Source organism: Pezoporus occidentalis, unplaced genomic scaffold (assembly GCF_034315485.1).
Source record: "Pezoporus occidentalis ecotype Australia unplaced genomic scaffold, CSIRO_AGI_Poc_V1 ctg130, whole genome shotgun sequence".
In the NCBI taxonomy this organism is placed as follows: Eukaryota; Metazoa; Chordata; class Aves; order Psittaciformes; family Psittacidae; genus Pezoporus; species Pezoporus occidentalis.
Window position 1 is genome coordinate 2474517 of NW_026913104.1, and position 19574 is coordinate 2494090.

At 47.9% G+C, this 19574-nt stretch overlaps 1 protein-coding gene across 3 annotated transcripts in view; it reads left to right on the plus strand.

Moving 5' to 3' along the window:
• Window positions 1-839: 839 nt before the first annotated feature.
• The window catches only part of ETS1 (ETS proto-oncogene 1, transcription factor), a 71446-nt gene continuing 52711 nt past the window's right edge, over window positions 840-19574 (plus strand). Inside the window, exons 1-3 of one of the 3 annotated variants that reach the window (XM_062608761.1) lie at window positions 840-961; window positions 6940-7022; window positions 8518-8662. In XM_062608761.1, the coding sequence (XP_062464745.1) occupies window positions 6951-7022; window positions 8518-8662 (217 nt within the window). In that variant the 5' untranslated portion in view covers window positions 840-961; window positions 6940-6950. Of the gene's footprint in view, window positions 962-4670; window positions 4688-6939; window positions 7023-8517; window positions 8663-19574 lie in introns of those variants that run through there. The other 2 variants (XM_062608764.1, XM_062608763.1) reach the window with 2 other exon arrangements.

Sequence of the window (19574 nt, forward strand, 5' to 3'; positions counted from 1 at the left end):
TCTAGAGAGCCCCTGGCCTCCTCCTTTAGCATCTTGCGTTGAAAGCAGCCTTTGGGGTGATGTGCGTTAGGACTGTTGTCTCCATCAGAGGAAGGAGCCGAACCAGTGCCTCCCAGCGCTGCCCGAGCATCTCCCCTCCCTTGTGCCTTATAGAAGGGGAGTTTGCTTCAGCCTTTATGCTTTTAAAAGCACGCAGCAGCTACCCAGGGTGGGTGTTGGGGTGGTATGCCTGGTACCAGAGGCTTGTGATAAGGGGGTTTTGGGTATGCTGCCAGGCTGGATCCATCCCAGGACTGGGGGTAAGGCAGGCAGCAGAGAGCACAGTGCTCTGGAGCCAGCAATGCCCTGGGATATGCAGGAGAGCAGAAAACACTGAGGTACCCAGGGGCCTTTTAGGAGGAAACAGCATTTTCTACCATTAGCCTCAGAGGCAGCAGCTGAGCTAAGGGTGGGGGATCATAACATGGGTTAGTAGGGCTAGATAAACCTCACCCTGGTCATGTCCTGAGTGCTTTGGTTTTGGTTGTTGTGCAGGAATAACCACCACTTCACAGGGACTTCAGGGGCTGGCGCAACACTTGTGAAGTTACTCAGATTGCTTTACAGGATGCAGGAGAGCACAGACCCAAAGGCCACAGCACTGGGGGGCCAACAGGAGGCTCCCCCCATAACCACCTCCATCCAACAGCTTTAATCTTTCCACTGGCATGCCATCTGCCAGAGGTGGATTTTCCTGGCTGGCAATGGCTCCAGCGTGGAGCTAGCCTTTCCCACCGCCCTGGATGCGGAGCTGACCACTCCCCCTCCCTTTGAATAGGCGGCCCTGCTGCAAACACTATGGTATTTCCATCCTCTCCAGCTCCAGCGCAGAGGATAACACCAGGTAGTTGGAAAGAGCTCGGAGACAAGTGTGGGAAGCTGTGGAGGACATAAACTTTTCCCCTGATCTTTCAGCTAAGTAGTAAGTGGGAGAGAATCTCTTTAAGCTCTTGTGTGGGTTGTAGGTACCTGGGTTTGTTTTCAGGACAGCTAAGACTTGTTTTGCTGGTGATTTACTCTCTCCATTTCCAGTTTCACCCAGCAACTGATTCATGTGTTTGCTAAGAGTACTGCAGGAGCTTCTATAAATGTCTGAGCTGATGCTTCCCTTTAAAAACCCCTTCTCTTTTTGTATGTATAGAATCTATAAATTGTATGTGCATGTTTAAGAGAACATTATTATTTTCCTCATCTAGAAGGCTGTGCCTTGGCATTATTGTGCAGTTCCTTTCATGTTTCGAGTTGCACTTTGATTTGAAAGGGGTTTGGTTCGTTTTCCTTGCTAGGCAGGGGGAGAAGCGAAGTCGGATGCTCACTTGACTCCCTCCAGCCCTATGCACAAACAGATAGGGAAGGTGTAGCCCCTCAAACTGGGACTGATTTCTGCCTTTGGGGGCGGGGGGGGGATGCTTGTAAGGGGTTTGCTGCCGCATCTCAGCATGTTTTCCATAGTAATGCCAGCCCCCGCAGGGCAGAAAGTGCCACAGGTGCCAGCATTTGCTTTTGGGAAGAACTGGAGCCTTAAGTGTGACAGCCACAGGGATGTGCTGCTGTGCTGCTGCCATTCCTTGGGAAGGGCACGATCCTGCCCCCTCATCCAGACAAAAAGAGCCAGTGGGAATTGTGAGTCCCTGAGGATCACAGCCAAGGCCTTCACCCTTCTCATTAGCCTCTAAATCATTGCTTTGCATGTGGCCAGTCATTTGGTAGCACAGTTACCATGAACTTTCCATCCTGTGCTGTCAACTGACACCTTTGGGGGCTGTGGGCTGGGTCCAGAGCAGTTTCCTGCTTACAGGCTATTCCTGGTGCCTCTAATTGGGGTGGGTTTTAAGCTTTCCCCTGCCTGCCATGTAAACTATTTTCTGCTGGGCCATAATCCCTGACCAAGCCCCCTTTGAATAGGGGCAGTTTGGGCTCTCCTTGCTGGGTCATATCCTTCCCTGATGCAAAGGATCCATTGCTAAGCAGTGGGAAACTTATCCAGCTCTCCCCCACTTTGCTTTGCCCCAGCTGAGGATTTGGCTCGTGATGCTGTGCTGCAAGACTATTATTTCACAGAGGGACACCCATGAGTGAAATAACAGATGACCTAATTAACCTCCCCCCCCCTTCACATCTTCCTGCAATTGCAAGTAGGTGTTATGATCCAAGAGAGAGCAGCAGGATTTAATGGCAACAGCCTCTCTGGCTGTTCTCCCACCTAAACCCCTCTCTTTGCCATAGCCCGTGCCGTCAGCTTGCTATGGATGCGGTGGTGCTGTTGATGGTGGTGTTATTTTAGCTTAACTATAAAATAGCAGCCAAGTCATAGATTAATGAGCAGGGTAAAGGAAAATATAGAGCAAACAGATGTTTACTATCAAGGGCAGAGAACAAGGGCTTGTGGGCACATGTGTATGTGTGACTGGTCCAAAGTTTAACTGTCATGGCACTGTCTCATGACCACTGTCGTCCATCCTGGCTAGATTTCGTGCAGCCAGATGGGAAGGCACCTAAAGTACCATCATATCTCCTTCAGATCTGACAGCTACTGAGGAAAGGAAGAGGCCAGCATTAAAGCAGTGAGTGGGGTGCTGACAGGCAGCCCGCCCTGCCCCTGTTACCTGCATCATCCCCAGAAACAGTGCAGACAACCTCCCTGTGGCAATGCTAATCTGAATGCAATCAGTGCTGAGTAGTTAAGAGAGTGGCTGAGGAGCTCACTCACCTTTCACCCTCACTTTCTCCCTGTGACCTTAGCCAAGCCGTTTCATCTCATGGAGTATCTACAGAGGGTGCAGAAGAGCAATTACTATATTGCTCTCTTCACCATAGCATCACTATTTGCTGCCTTGCCTGGTTCGCCCTCAGTAAACCAGGTGTTACCTTTGAGAACACTGCAAAGTTTTAAAATCATAAATGTGGGACCCCCTGGTATGAAACAGATCTGTTAAAAAGCATGGGTTGTAAAGAGGCAGCAAGAGAAGAATGCTCATTTCTATTCCTCATGCCCCCAGTTTAGGGATGCTTCTTTTATTTTAAGCTGGTGCTAGCGTTTGATGAATTGAATGAGGTTTTTAACATGCCAACAGATCAACAAACACTCTTTCCCCTGAGGACTGAATTGGCAGGCGGCCTGGAAAGTGCCAGGATTTCAAGGGTTAAAGCCTTGCGGAAGGATGTCATTTCCACCCCTCCTAAACATGATAAATTATTACTTGATGTAAAAATAAAGTGGCTATCACTAAGCAGCTTTGGGTCAGGGAGCTGCCAGCGCAGCCACTCAGGGAGGATGCTCATGTTGAAAGCGCTGCTTCTCATTCTTAAAGTCTTGATTCACCTTCTTGAAGTCAGAAATATATTTGATGGGGTTGCTAATGCTCCTATGGAAAGGGAATCTTGTTGGTTTATTGGGATGGAGAGAAGCGCCCAAATGCTGTTTTGCTGCTGCCCCACTTGTACCACCCTGCAGTGATACCTTTATTTACTGGTTGGCTTTGAGATGTGGGATGGGCAGAAGCTGTGTGTTGAAACTGGGGAGCAATCCGAGCCACAGGATTTTACAACAGATAGAGGAGACCCATTACAGAGCACTAGACTGGGCAAGAGAGATGGAGCTTCTGGCCTTGAGTCTGCCATAGGGAACTCACTGTGGTCTCACTCCCCTTTTCTCATCCTTAAAACAACATAAAGCACTATAGGAGAATACTGTTAAGGGTCTTCAGACATCCAGTAGACAAAGTTTGCTTTGCTTTAATACACGTTTTTCATTTCTTCCTAACTTCCGCATGGGGGTGTGTGTCAATCGGGAGGATAAACGCTTCTCCCTTTTCAAACTAAGCTTGGTAATCTGTTTAAAAAATAGATATATCCCTTGTAAAAGAGAGGGGAAGGATGTTGAAATGAAATTAGAAATTTAATTTAGTTTAGAAATGGCCCAAGAGTCTAATAGCTTTGGCTGGTACTTGATCAGGTCCCAAAATAAATGCTGCTTCTCTCCCACACATGTTTTCACAATAAGGCAGGAATAATAAGAGCAAACAATAAGTCTGAAGTCAAGCTGTTAAGTCATTAAGGATTTTACCAAATGGCTCTGATTCCCCTCTATTTATTAACAGCTCTCAGCAAGCTGTGGATCTTGATTATCTTGGTGTCAATCTGCAGTGATTTCCTTAATATCAGCCAAGTTACCTGCCATGAAGAGAGCTATCATTGAATTTAGTTCAGCTGCAAGCTCCTGAGTGGTCATTAGAGCTATCTAATGGTGGCCAAGGGGAGGAGAGCAACTATTTAGGCTCTTATTAGAGGAAGCTAAAGAGAAGAAAAATATCACTCAAACATCAGGGAAACTTGCTGACAGTGGGAGATGTATTGGGCTGTGAAGTAGTTTCCTATGGGAAGTGGTGGAAGTTCTGTTAAAATTAGCCTGGACAAAGCACTGCGGAGCTCCCTTTCTGCTGTCATCTTGCCTCCTGGTGCTGGCCTTGCATACCTGCCTTTTCCAGAGCACAATTATTTTGTGCCTAGAATCTGCTTGCCTGCCTTTTTCTAGCAGGGTTTGTCTTCCAGGCCCTTTTCACAGCCTAAAAGCCTGTGTCTCTCTGCTGTTTAACTGTCATCACCCACAAAAACCTGCAGCAGGTTGGAGGACTGATTCATCTTGCGTGTTAAGTTGGGCTTGTCTCAGACAGTGCTGCAAATGGTTGCAGAGGCTTGCATTGTATTTCTGATCCCCACTTGTGCTTTTTAACAGTACTGCTTGGAGGGGAAGAGAAACCCAAAAGCAAGCTGTCCTTGCTATAAAACAATTGGAGCTGCTGCCTAGAGATGGTAATTCCCCTTTTGCAGGGCTCGGGAGGAGGTTGTGGGTGCTGCTTTACAGCTCTTACAATCTTAATGGAATTATAGAATGGAATCACAGCATGTCAGTTTAAAGCCATTCCCCCTTCCCCTGTTCCTACATGACCTTTGCCAGAAGCCCCTCTCCAGCTTTCTTGTAGGCCCCTTTAGACAGTGTAAGACTATCTTAGTGATGCTCTTTATTGCACGAAGCCTTCTCCCGGGTGTCAGGATGGGTTTAGTGCTTCTCCTGCCACCGAAGCACATGCTGCTTCGTGCACCAACGTGTGGCTCTTTGCTGGAAGGTTCAGCTGCACCCTGAGAAAGATGCAAACACCACTCAGTGAGGCATGAAAGTGCTTCTCAAGAACTGGTGTGACTTTGGTGTCTTGATCAAAGGGAGAAAAACAACCAACAAACCCCAACTGCCTATTGCACAAGCTGCAAAGCAGGAAAAAGCTGCTGGTGGGGGCTGCTGGTTTAACTGCTGTTTTAATGCTGTAACTCCTTACTCTCAGATATGTGTGTGGCACTGAAATAGGTGAATGAGCCTGGAGGTTTCTCTGTTTCTCTTCTGCAGCGTCTGCCTTGTTTTGGTGTAGTTTGCAGCACTAGTCTCTAGAGCAAGAGGGAAACCATTTCATGTTTATATGAGGTGATTTACACTAGTTTAAGGTTAGGATCAGGGGATAGGTGTGTGATGGACTGGGACTGAGTGTCTTGCTCTTCATTAGCTGAGTCGCAAAAGTGGGCTCCAAGCACCTTCTTTACTCTACCAAGCTGCTGGATGCTGCAGATGCAAGCAGATTTAGAGCGAATGTGTTTTAACACCTCCTTAGAGGAGGCTGGTAGGGTGTGCACAGATGCTGAGATTAGTTAAGGCTTCTCAGCCACAGTAACTTGTGATACGGTTGGTTTTCGCTCTAAGTGCAAAGAGAAACAGACTGGGTGATAGGGCGGGAGTTAGTAATAACAAGCAGGAAATGATGACAATAATTTCATACGCATACACATGCAGGTGTTTCACATTTGGCCATTAGTCACGGAGGGTGGTGGGAGCTGCTCTCTGGAGTCCCAGTTTGCTGAGGCAGTGAGTGTGGCACGGCTGAAGCAGGCTCTGCCGTTTGCAGGGGGTTTGCTAACCGCAGAGGCTCTGCAGAAATCAAAAGGGAGCTGTTTTGGGGCTGTTGTGTCCTCAGAGAGGTTAAAGCAGTGGCAGCTCTTCCATATCGCAGGTTATGCCCTGTATCAGTGTGATTAAAATAGCTGTTCCCTTTGGCTCCAGGTCATAGCCTTCTGAGCCCAGGCTATTCCCTCTTGACTCTTTAAGAGTCATATTCACCAAAACACAAAAAGCACATTGGCCCTGCATTTTACACTGTGCGTTCAAAGGAGAAGGGGGATAAACATCTGTGTACTTGAAAACAAAGCCAGTTGGCACCTCCTTCACCTCAGCTACAGAAACAAGCTGGTGGATGATTAAAATGAAGAGCACTGGTAGAAGGACCAGCTGTGGGCTGAGATGGCTACTTAGTGTGCTCAGAAATACACCTCAGCAATGCAAGGGCGAGCTTTAGCAAGAGGAACGTAAGCTAATGCAGGAAAACAGAGTCTCTTGTAGACAGTGAAGTCCTTTGTGAAAAGGACTGGTTTTGAGTAAACTTTTACAGGAAAGGTGTTGATCTCAACAAACCGGCTTGCCTTTTTTTATATATATTATCTCAAAAGAAAAAAGACTGGCAACAATTCCCCACTGATTCCACAGCAAAGGAAATATGATCTCATCTTCCCTCAGAGCAGCACCATCAGCTTCCAGGTGATAATTCATTCACCATTGTCAGGCTCTCATCAGTTTACACTAATGGATCTGTGTGTTTGCACTGTTGATACAACACATCTAATCACAATATCTGCTATTAATACAGCTATTTTTTCCTCTTTAACTTTTCCAGCTTAAACTCATTAAGATGACAGCCTGGTCCTAGCTTTATATGTGTTAGAAAGCACAGATTTAGCTGATGCTATCAATCTGTATGCCTTCTGCAGCAGGGCATCTAATGTCTACCTCCATTTCTGCAGGCACTTCCAAGATGATGAGTTACTATATGGACACAACCATCGGCAACCCAGCCCCTTATCCTTTACCTCGCCCTGGAGTGATGGTAAGAAAGGAATTGGGGTTATTTTTCTACCCCCAGCAGTGGGTTTTCTCTTTGGTTGCTGTGACTTTGCTGGCCCATTTGCTGACACAGCTTGGTGTCGACCGCTAAATACTCTAAGGTTTTACGTTGCTCAGAGCAGAGCCCAAACACTGAGTGTTTGCCCAGAGCTTATCTGAACCTCTCGAGCTTGCAAACCTCCACTGGAAACAGGATCGCCGCATCGGATTTCCTGCGCTTGTGTTTTGAGCAGGATTGTTAGGGGTAACCATTGTCCCAGTGCCTCCGCTCCCCGCGCTGACCTTCACCTGCTGTGGATGAATGGAGTGGGATCAGCACAAAGCAAATCAGGCTTTGGAAAGGTTTCAGCTGGTTTTCTGGAGCTCTCCTGAACTCCTTTCTGTCTGTGGAGCAGTGGTTATGTATAATATATGTTAGATACAGGGCATGCCTGTGCTGACTGCCATCATCTATGGGACAGGTCTGACAGTGCTTCAACCCGTATTTAAATTAGGCCCTTGTTTAGAGAAATCACATTAATAGACATTTGTCCAAAGACATGCTGAACAGTGCTAAAGGTACTAGACAAGGTCAGATGAAAGTTGTGACTCTGAGCTGAGACACCAGGCTGCACAAAGACTTGCTAGAAAGCAAGATTTTCTTCCAACTGAAGAAGAAAAGAGCATGCTGACACATGGAATATTTCAAGCACAGCTCAGAATCTTCCCTTTAAATGGTTCCAAGCATGCATTTGGCTTTTAAGTATTGATTGGAGGTGAAGGAAATCTACTTCCATGCAGGGAAATAATACTAATAATAAATGAAAACAACATGAGTTTTATAGTATATGTTATAGTACAGTATATGTATATATTGTTATCCTCTCATACAAAGACATACTCTTATATGTACCATATATATTATACATATATACATTTATGTGTACGTGGTAAATATGTCAGGTATATACAAACATATACTGTATATATACACACACATATTTCATATGTATAAAATACACATGTATAAAGTAAGATTATATCCTGGGATTGTTCTCATATACCCATATATGCTAGTACATATAATCCATCTGTTTTGTTTATAAGGCATATATATAACTCTATGCAATAAAAAGAAATGTGTAATGTATAATGACAGTTATAACCTAGTATTACATATGTGGGTATATACACACCTATATCAAACATGTAATCAATACATTATAGAGATATGATGGATTATGAGTAAGCATATAACAATACAATATAAGATGTAATAATAAATAGGTTTATATAAATATGCTGCCGTCCCCTTTATCTTTGTTTCCTCACACTTGTTTATAAAAGGGGCTTTTTAGCCCTGTCAAGACACTGCTCAGCCAAGCATGTTTGGATGATGCTATTCCTTCTGAGCAAACACTGCTGGCTGAGGGCTTTGTGCCTGATTTGTGAGGGGGATGAGGTGCACTGATTGATGCCTTTCCTCCTCCTGCTCCCAGAAGCAAGGTGCCTCCGGCACCTGTGATGATCCCTGGGTGACCTGTGGCTTTCAGTCCACCTGCTGCCAGCCCAGGATGTGCTGCCCGCTCTGGGATGAACCTGCCACACAAGAGGTGCCCACCGGCCTGGAGCACTACAGCACAGGTAGGACACCATACCGGGATGGATGTGGGGCACCTTTCCACACTGGGGGGCTTAGCCAGTGTGTTTAGGTGAAAACACAAGCCTCAAAGGCCCCCCATGCTCTTGTTTGTTGTCCAGCCTGTTCCCTCCTTCCTTTCTGCCCCAGTCCTGACTTCATTTATTGCCATAGGGCAGCTGCCATAGCATCACCATGTGTTGCTGGCTGCCAAGGGTCTCCCTCAGTGGACATGGGGCCAGAAAACAGATAAGAACTTTAAAGTTGGTTTGTTTAACTATTGTACTCTTGTCTGAGAAATGCTGAAGGATCCCTAGTCCCTGCCATAGTGTGGGTGTTCAGCTGGAAGAACCCCCCTCCTCTTTTGGGTAGCGATTTTGATGTCCTGTGTGCACCAAATTTGATTTTATTGACTGCAGCCCTGGTTGCTGCTCCCTGGGGTCTTTACAGACATGGGAAGATACCATGGGAGGCAAGGTGGACATGCTAACATGCTGGTTGCACCTTCAGCGTTTCTCATGGCATTAGTAGGACTGATGTGGCTTTGGAAAGTGGCCTTCATGGAGAGTTGCAAGGAGCTGAGAACTCCCTGGTTTTATTTCTGCTGTGGTAGTGATTTTGGATGCCTCGCTCTTAATAGCTCATTGCCTTCCTCCACGGGAGGGTGGTGGCATGATCTTCAGGTAACGACAGCTGAAGATGTGTGGTCACGCCGTGCTGTATGGTTGCAATGTGCAGTTCCCTGACTCGGAGTAGAGGCTTGTTTTCTCTAATGTGTTCATGGTTTGAAAGTCGTTACAAAATCACTGGTGACTAATTCTTGCCCCGTGCGTTGTTCAACCGGTGATTCTTCAAGCTGAGTTTGCAGTTTGGGCTGCTTCTTGTACAACCAACTTGCAGAGCAGATGTTGGGCAGGCAGCTGGTCCTTCTGCCTGTGGGATGGGTGATGAGGCATCAGCAAAGAGCCCTGCTGTACTGTGGCAAGGAGAGGGCTCAGGTATGCCACGGCAGAGAACTGTGTGAAAGAGCTCAAGTTGCACGACTGTGACCTCTGCAAAGGGCCAATATGAAGTTTATGTTTCACTTAAGTCCCACATAAGCCTATCATGAAGCACTTAAATCCCATGTAAGCTTTTGCATGGCATGTGCTGGTCTTCTGTGACTTGTTCCTGGCTCGTTAGTTATGCACATTGGGCCCTTGGGAGGGGAGAAGCCCTGATGTTTAGAGACCTTTTGCAGCTAAAGAGTTCAGCAGAACCAGTGACTGTTGCGGTCAAACGTACGGTTTGAAATCTCGCCTTGGCAAATATTCAGGCATTTGGGGTTTTTTTTCCCCCTTTGGTGAACACTTGTGTGTGAGCAGGAGATGGACGCAGAGCGCTGCGCTTGTGGCTGGAGCAGAACTCTGCTGCCTATTCTCAGCTGTTCTCATTTCAGCTATTTGCTCAACTCCTGTGGGTGACCTCTCTCAGCGTGATGTCAATTCTGCTCTGATGAAATCTGCCCTTGCAGCATTTGGATTTACTCAAACGTTTTGCAAATCTGTGCCTGGAAAGTTTTTTCCTTGTGTTTTTTCTCCCGCTGCCCTCTCCCCTTTTCTGTGAAAGTGCTCTCTCCAGGGACCAACATATCTGCAACCCAGATCTTCATTACCCCATGCTGGCTCTGTGAAATTGCTTGTTGCAGAGGCTGGAGCCTGGTTCAAAACGCAGTGAAGCCAGTAAAAAAAAGCTGACATTGTCTTCAACAGGTTTCAATCAAACCTTTGGTCCATTGGGGCAGGTAGGACAGGCCTCTGATTCTTCTTGCTGTTGCAACATGAGGTTCTCTTTCTCTGATCTCTTTTTTATACTGTTGTTTCTTCAGTTTCTAATTTTAAATGAGAGGAAACTCTCATTTGTATATACCACTAGGAACAGTCTTTCATTTCTCCTTTGTGTTTCGGGTGCGCATTAATACCATTTGTCCTCAGTTCTGGTCTACTAGAGGCTATTTTGGTTTTCATGGTCTTGATGTTGGTGAAAAAACCAAGTCAACAAGGAAAATGCAAGTGTGAATATATCCTCTTGCAATAGAAACCCACAGCATTTCTAAAGGTGTTAGAGCTGCTTGCGTTTAGAGGAGATATTTTGCCTTTGAAGTTTGGGTGAGTTTATTTACACTGTGCTTGAGGTCCGATAAGATTATTCAGTGATATGGTTAAAGGAAAGCCTGATGTGGATTTAGCTCGTTGATGAAGACAAGAAGGGGTGGTCAGTTTTGGAGGGTTATTGTTTAATTTGGAAAAGGTATAGAATCAGTTTTATTTCTCAGCTTGCTTCCATGACCTGTGCTGTATATGTTGGGGCTATTAATGCCCTGAGAATCAACCTAAACTGGGTCCACAGCAAGCAAAGGGCACGTCCCAGAGGTGGCAGAAATAAAACTGGCAAGGAGGGAGCTGCTGCTTGTTTATGAAAAGTATCTCTGCTTTTCCACTCCAGCGGGAACAGGAGTATTAAGGACATTGCACCTCACCTGAACCATCTAGTAGACCAACATTAAGGGTGCCATGTGTCTACCCAAAGCAAAAGGATGCTGAAAGCCACACTTAGTGCCATATGTTTAATTCATAAGGTAATAGTATGCTAATGTTACCTTCTGGTACAGGTTTTTTGGCTGATAAAAGGTTAGGCATAAACTGGAGCAGAGAAAGAGATTTGATAGTGATATTGTAAGCTCAGCATGGACATAGTCCTGGCTGCGCTGTTTTTTTGAGCCAAGGCCACTTTGACATTCCCTTTCACTCTGGGCAGGTCTGTTTTCTTTAGTGATAGGAGAGATAAAACTGTTGTTAATGGCAAGCAGGGGATGAAGTGACTGTGGCTGAAGAAGTTTTTCTGTAGTACTGTATTAGCAGGCTTGGACGGTAGGTGCTCGCAGCCTTTTGGACACTAGAGGAGCATTTGGGGGAGTTATCCTGCTTTCACTGAGGCAAATGGGATAGGCTTTGGGATTTGCAAGGCAAGAAATTAAAATTCAACTAAAGCCTTTTCTAGAGGAGAAATCAGAGCTGCAGGTCTGATGCCTCTGTGAAAGCAGTCCAGCTGATTTGGGCTAGGCTGCCTGCACCAAGGCACTGTTAGAAATAAAAGGGGTCACCTTAGGCTCATCCGCAACACCCAGCAACACTCGGGCCAGTGCTACGGGAGCCCAGCCTCACCCAATCCATTGCTGATGCTGTCTGGACATACTAGCTTAATGCCACCTCTAAACCCACAGTATTTGGGGTTTGTTAGCTTTGAGGGTGGTATGTCCCTGCATCTGACCCACTGGTGCTTCATGGACATCAGGTCCATGCAGCCATAGTGGTGGTGTGATGGGTTTGGCAGGAAGGCAAAGCCTTTGTAGCTGGATCAGTGCTGCACTGCTCTGTGCCCATGCAGACAAGATAGGGATGTCTCACCCTGCTGACTCTGGCTGTGATCTTCCTTCAATCCCAGCTCTCAGCTCAGCCTGGACTGCAAGCAGGAGTCCCACCGGGACCACATGCATCCATGGTGAACTCTCCCTGCTTTTCCCTCTCCTTTGCAGGCACGAGACCTGGTGGAGATTCCCGGAGGAAAGCTCTTTCTGTGAGCACTTTCTGGGCCATCTTCCAGGCCCATGCTCAGAGGAAGGGGGCTTGGGGAGGAGAAGAGAGGAGGGGGAAGGTGAAAGCTGACCAGGCTCGGCCCGATGGCTTCTCCAGCTGCAGCACATTTTCCAAGAGAAGCTTTTTTTTTTCCTTAAAAAAAAGAAAAAAAAATCTGCATTTTTTCATGTCCTTTTATCCTATTTTTAACTGCGGCCTCCTTCCTTTTCTCAGCCTCCTCCAACACTTCCCCCCCTCCCCTGTGCTGCTGCTGCTGCCTCCTCCGCAGGCTCTCCGCTGAGATGAATGGTCTTTCCACAGGGCACGCACATCTGCCTGTGGATCCAGAGCTAGCAGGACTTCTCCTGGACTGGCCGGCCTGTCCTCTCCCTCCTTAATAAATGAGGAGCGGGAAAGGGAGGACGTGGAGGAAGATGAAGGGAAACAGAACAGGGGGAGCATAAAAGGGGTGAGGCACCGTGGGGAGGGATAAGCGAGGTGATGGATGCGAATTCATCTCAGTGCCGCCGCCCAACCTGCTGATGGTCATTCCCACATCTGCAGCTCTCCCCGTTTGTTTGCTCTAGCCCAGGGGGTGAAGGAGCCCTTTCTACTGGGCTCTGTTGTCATCTTCTGGCCACTGAGGTGAGGTCTGTCAGTTTGTAGCCTGGCTGGAATGGATATTCTTTAGCCTTTATTCTTTGTGGCAGCCTTTGTTTCATTGGCTCCAGTTAAAGGCATGTCACACCTACTGTACTTGCTGAAGGACACATAATTTTCTCCATTAAGAGCATTTAATTCATTCTGTTGGTGGAGAGAAAAGGCACCTTGTGAATGAGTTGCAAAGCCATGGTGTCTTTTGTAAGAACCCTATGAAGGATGCTGGTTTGCTCTTCAGGTCAGTGGGACTCAGTATGATTTTTGTGGATCCCAGTTGTTTCACAGGTGAGGAAAACACGTGCAGGCCACCCTGTGATGCCTCATGATGCTCCCCCTGCACCCGCTGCTGTAACCTGCTGCAAGTCATCTTTGGAGAGGTTGATTTGCACTGAAGCAATAGAATGACAAAAATCCAGGCTTTCGCTTTTCCATTTGTTTCCTGCCTCACTCTGGAAAAATCCCTGTCTCGCCTCTCAAGGACAAACCCCATGGGAGCTCCCTGCATGCTGGGTCATCACCAGAGAATGAGCATGGAGCTCTTTTCCCACTTGAGCTGCAGACTGCTGTCAGCAGGGGATCTGCTGCCACGCAGGGAGGAACGATTGTGTTGGTCCCCTGGATGAGCCCGGGTGAAAGCAGGAAGGTTGCTGCTTGTTTTCTGGGTGATGCCTCCAGATTTGCTGAGGTCCTCCAGTATAACAGCAGGGTGGGAGCTCAGCAAGAGGTGCAGCACCAGGACCACAGCAACACTGGCAGCTTCCATGTGCCATAGGGAAGGAGTAACTTGATGTAGAGTCAAGGAAGAAAGGGACTAAACAGGCTACCCAGGGCTTCTGTGATGCCTTGAGGATGACTGCAGAAGACGACATGTTTTGGGATGGTCTTGGGGTAGGGTTCATCCCTCTGTAGTGATGGTGTGATGTGGATGTCCCTGTTTCTTTTTCCATTGGAGGAGGCTATTCTGCACCACCAAATGCTTGCTTCAGACAGGGTACACACAGCTGCCTTTTCTTTTTGAGCTTTCCCAAACTCATTTGCCTACAGACCCACAAGCACTGAGCACTTGCCTCTGGGGATACCAAGCAGCAGAAAACCCTTTCTAGGAGGTCTGGGTTGTATGTGGCAACCTTGCAGCAGCACATAGCTGGGCTTTGCTACTCAGGCATGGAGCAGGGAGGGCAGCAAAACTGAGGCCAGGACAAGGCTCAATGGGTGATGCCGGGAAAGCCAGGTCAAGGAGATTTAGACCAGACATCAGGCAGAAGCTCTTCCCTGTGAGGGTGCTGAGGCGCTGGCACAGGGTGCCCAGAGAAGCTGTGGCTGCCCCATCCCTGGCAGTGTTCAAGGGCAGGTTGGACACAGGGGCTTGGAGCAAGCTGCTCTAGTGGAAGGGGTCCCTGCCTGTGGCAGGGGTTGGAGCTGGATGAGCCTTAAGGTCCCTTCCAACACAAACCATTCCATGATTCTATATGCAGGCAGGCAGGCAGAGGGGGACTCAGGGGGCTGGGACCCTGAAAACAGCCTGTTCCTTTCAGCTCCTGGCAGCCTGAAGCACCTCTCTCTCCCTCCAGATGTTCGCTGTGTTTATAGCTGCTGAAGCAAGAGACTGAACTCTCATTAATACATTTCTCTCTCCCTTTCCCTCTCTCTCTCTCTCTCACATTGAAGCCAGAAGTCTCAGCTCAGAGGTTGCAGCTGGAAAGGAGCTGGGGGTGAGGGGTGGGAGAGAGAAGGGAGGTGTATGCAAGCCTCCCATCCCATTCAACTCCCCCTCGCTGCTTTCCTCCCCCCGAATCCTCCCAAAATACACATGCCCCGAAAAAAAGAAAAACACTAGCAGATTTTTTATTTCAGAAAGTAAACACTTAGGCCACGGGGGTCTGGAGGTTATGGGAAAAGAGGAAACCATTGGGCTAATCAGGCCGGGACACACTTCCCCTGCTGAAATAAACCAGAAATCATTGCATTACAGGGCGCCGCCGCGGTTAACCCTGGTGCTGCCAACACAGCTGAGCCCGTGGCTTGCCCACACGTTCCCCCCCATCGCTGGGATGTAGCCAGGGAGAAGCGCCGGTGTGGAAGGGGAGCCAGCGCTCCGCGGCGGCCCTTGGGCAAGTCGGTCCTTTGGGAATGAGGCGTTGGGAATATTTTAGTAGGAAATGAAATCTTCCTCTTTTTTTTCTTCCTATGGTTTATGAGCAATCCTATAGAATTTCATTGTTATTCTTGCCTGAGAACCCTGACGGTCGCAAAGCTCCACAGGGAGGAAATCTTTCTCAGCTTGTATCGGGAGGTAGTTTCTGCAGAGCTTGGGCTGGTTTTAGAGGGCTCTTTTTGCTCTCCTTGCTCCATTTCCATTACGTGTACAAATGACAAGATCACTCCTTATTTGGTAGCAAATCTCCCGGGAAGGAATTTTTCCTGCTCTCTTTTCCTCCTGTGTTTATAGAGCACCCAGCACATGGGATCTGGCTGTAAGATGGGAGAGCCCTGATACTCCTGCAGGACAAAGAATGACCGTAGTCCAGGTGTAAGTGAGCTAATGGGCCCTTTGTGACAGCTTTACAAAGAGATCTCCATTTACCTTCCCTAAGCCTGGCCTTGGACTTCCCCCGGCTCCTTTCACAGATGGAGTTGTGTACTATAAACAGATGCTCACTACCAGGTCTCACACATTTTGGGTCCTCCGCAGCATTCTGTGTTTCAGAAAGGCTGGATCTCAAAGCACAGATGTTTATTGCTGTAAATGAATATTAGAGGTTGCCCACGGCTGCAAGCCTGGGTCTGTTTGATCAGAGCTCCTCGCTGCGATTGCTCACTCCCTTTACATCCTGCCAGGCTGAGATTTTCGGAGAAGCCCGGATGGGTTTTGCACCCAGCATCTTGTTGCTTTGGAAACCCCAAATCTCAGCGCGATGTCCATGCTGACACGTCTGTGATGCAGCTCATGGTGTGGCACCGGAGTCCAGTGCTGTCCCACAAGCCTTCCCTCTGCTAGCAGCTACTGAGAGGGGACATAGCTGAAAGCAAAAGCCAGAAGGGAATGCTTTGTAGCCAAGAGAAAGTGAAGGCTTTACCTCATCTGTTACAGTGCAAGCGCTGGCGGTGAAAGGTGCCGTCACCGGTTCCTTGAGCCATCAGCCCAGCTCTTGCAACATTCCCACCAGGAGGCAAATCCCCAGATAGCCCCAGATAGGGGAGCTGCAGCCCTGCTGCATCCCACCCTGCTATCTCAAGAATGCATTTGAACAGTAGCTGTTTCTGCAGCCTCTGGAGGTTGAGGCTTCAGATGGAAATCAGGCTCGATGGAGACAGTCCCACAGGGCAAATTTTGGAATTTCTGGAGTTGGTGTTCAGCTCAGATAAGCCCTTGAGAGCTCAGATACTTTATCTGAGCCTTATCTGAGCTATTTGCATCACTTGAGTCTGAGAAACAGCGCTGTCAGACATTTAGAGAGGGGGCAAGTCCTATTAGGTTGGTCTGCCTTGTGTTTTCAATTGTTGTTTCTAATACACAGACACCTCCAAGAGGATTGGACCATCCTGTACCCCATGCAGCCTATATGCATGCTAGATAAATGGAGAGCAGGAAGGAGAAACGACACACTTAGAGCCATACAAGAGTAAGGACAGGATCAGGATGAATATTCCTTGAAAGCCCTGTAAGGGATTGCATCTCTCTGCTCTCTTTCTAAAACTGAACAGAAATAATCTGGAGCTGCCCTTGCTGTTAACTGTGGATGGAAATGATTCCTTCTTTTCAAAGCAGACCCAGGTCTGAGCTTTCCCAAATGCTTTCTGCACCTTCTTTACTACACCCTGTTCTGTGCATGTGGAGTTTCTCACCTTGTTTGGAGCTTCTGGGAGGAAATATGCGGTCCATGCCCTCTTGCTGCTCTCTCAGCATCTCTCCATTTCATTCCTGCCTCGCAGCCATCAACTGTTTGACTGAAAGGACTGCATTCCTGGTCTGTACAACCCAGCACCCTCTTCCTACACAGTGGGGTGTTTCATTCACCTGAGCTCTCAGTTCTGGTGGCTCTTCCCCATCATCCATAGTCTTTTCTTATGGAGGAAGGATTCTCAGGGAGACGAACAGCAGATTTAGGAGATCTGGCTGAGATCTTATAGCTGGAATTTGGAAGACCTTGGCTGCATCCCCTTAAGAGCAAGTCCATTGGAGTGAGATGCTTAAATCATTCAGAAGGCTGCCTGTGAGCCACCGCGTAGCAGTTTCTCACATTGGAGATGCAGATGATTAATTCATTGCACATTTTACTGCGATGCTTAATTCATTGAGGTCAGGCGAGTGGCTGGGACTCCCTGGAGAACGGCGCTGTACGAGGGCTTGATGTTGCACAACAAATGGAACAGAGGCCTTAAGCGAATCCGCACCACAAGCGCAGCCATCCCCTTGAAGCTGCCTCCAGGCTGCTCAACACGTGCTGAAGTTTACACAGCCCACCGGATGGACCTTCCCCTCTGGGACTGCGTATCAATAGGCTCTGGAATAGTTGCAGCGGGTCAATTGTTGGCTCTTTCACAATGGATGGATCACGGTTTCTCTCTCTGCAGCTGGTTCCCGGGGAGGGAGGCTGCCTCTCTGGCAGCAAGCTGAGCTAATGAGGTTGTGTGTGTGTGTCAGGAACATGGTTTCTCTGCAGAAGAGCCATGGGAGACTTGCAGAGAGCGGCTTACTGGCCTCCAAGTGACTTGAGTGAGGTTGAGATGCATAGGGGGAATTTGCATGTAGGCTTATTTTCAGCATTAAGCTTATGAAGGGAGATTCTCAGCCAGCGTGAGCAGTGTAGGTCCATCCTTTGGTACCTGCCTTCATAGACCTCTGAGCCCCTGCTAGAGGCAGGGTTCCTCTTTTATAGTGCTTTCTTCCCTGTGATGTGAGGGGCGGTTAGGATTCAAGACCAGGATCTACCCTTTAAACCTGTGGTGAGACTGCAGGAAAACATAGCTTCAGCCCACCCAGTGGGAACACTGCCATTGATTTTGGCAAGGAGAAGCGCATGGGTGCACACACCGAAAAGCAATATAATAAAAGTTCATGAGAGGACTTCCCTTCCTGGAAAGGGAAACGAGGTTGCTGACATGGCATGCGTTGCATGAGCGGGGTGACAAAAACACTTGCAGATACTTGTGCTCCCCATAGCACAGATGGGATGGAGCAAAAGAAACTGCTGCACCAAAGCAGACGTTTAGTTTCTAAGAAGAGCTGCCCCAAAGTGCTTCTCCTTAACTCATCAGCAACTGTCTTCCAGGAGTCAGAAATGCCTTTCTCCCCTGGTTTGAGTGATTCACTCTCCACATCCTAAGTTCAAGGGAGGGCAGAGGGCACTTGTTTTGTCCAGACTGATGTCAGCACTGAGGTGGAACAGGAAAAAAGGAGGAGATGCCCCATGGGAGCCTGTTCATGGAAACATTCTGATTTGGTCAGTTCCAGGCATCTCACAGATGATTTCAACCCAGTTCTGCAGGCTCAGGAGGCACAGTTAATTATGGAAGGTAGTGATGGAAATAAAACTGGCATCTCAGTCCTGCCCTGGACCAGCTCATTGCCACCTTGGGGTATTTGTACCTCCTGTGAAACATCTTCCAGAGATGATCAGACCTTCTCCTCCCCTGCTTTGCATCTTGCTTAACCCCAGGAGACCAGATGCTTCCTTTGTCTGGCAGCTTTGGTTGTGTTTCTATCCAGGCAAACAGCTACTACATGGAAGCAGCAGCACGTTTCCTTTGCTTCGCAGTAATCAGACTGACAGGATAACGAGGCAACCCAGTAGCCTGCTTTGCCTTCCACTTGTGCCGAGTTCCAGGCTGGGTGTCAGCTCAGTCCCCTATCTCGATGAAATACGTCTTTTTTTACTTTTCTTCTTGTGGCTGCCAAAAGTGACAGATTGCTCTGCGGAAATCATCAATATTTTGTCAAAACGAAATCCAAACATTTCCAGCCAAAACTCAGCATTTTCTGGTGCTGGCTGTGTTGATGCAAAAACAAATCTCCGTGGGAAATGGCAACATGGAAAGGAAACAGAGAAATAGGTTATTCTACTCAGCAGAATCTTGCTTTTGACTCTGATTCAGATGAATGTCTTGAGGAGCTGCAAGGCAGAGGGTGGGTGAACCCAAGAGCTTAATCTGGACCACTCATATGTTTATTTAGACCGTACTGGTGTAAACAGCCATGCTCTGTTGACACGTAGAAGGAGCCTGGTCTGTGTAGTTTATACCACAAAGCATGAGTAAGTACCAATACTCACTCCCTGCTTTCCAATATCATGATGTGATGCTTCACTCGAGCTACAGCTTCAAGCTAAAGGAACTGGTTTAAGCTTTCATCCATCTGCTCTTGCCTCATTGTATGTTGCTCTGTCTTACCACCCCGGTACATTTGCACCTAGTAAGGCTGTCGCTTTGCCTCTGTGTTTAGTGTAGCAGATACTTCCATAACCATCCATCTTCCCCAGTCCCTCCCTGGGGCCCTTGCAGCGCTGTACTCAGCAGCTACAGTGGCACTGGACCGCGGTGGCAGGGCTTTCCACTCCACACCCACCTAAAACGAGATGGTTTTATCTGGGCTCTCCCACGCCTGCCAAGCGCATCCCGGCATTCCCCTCCCGCTCCTCACTTC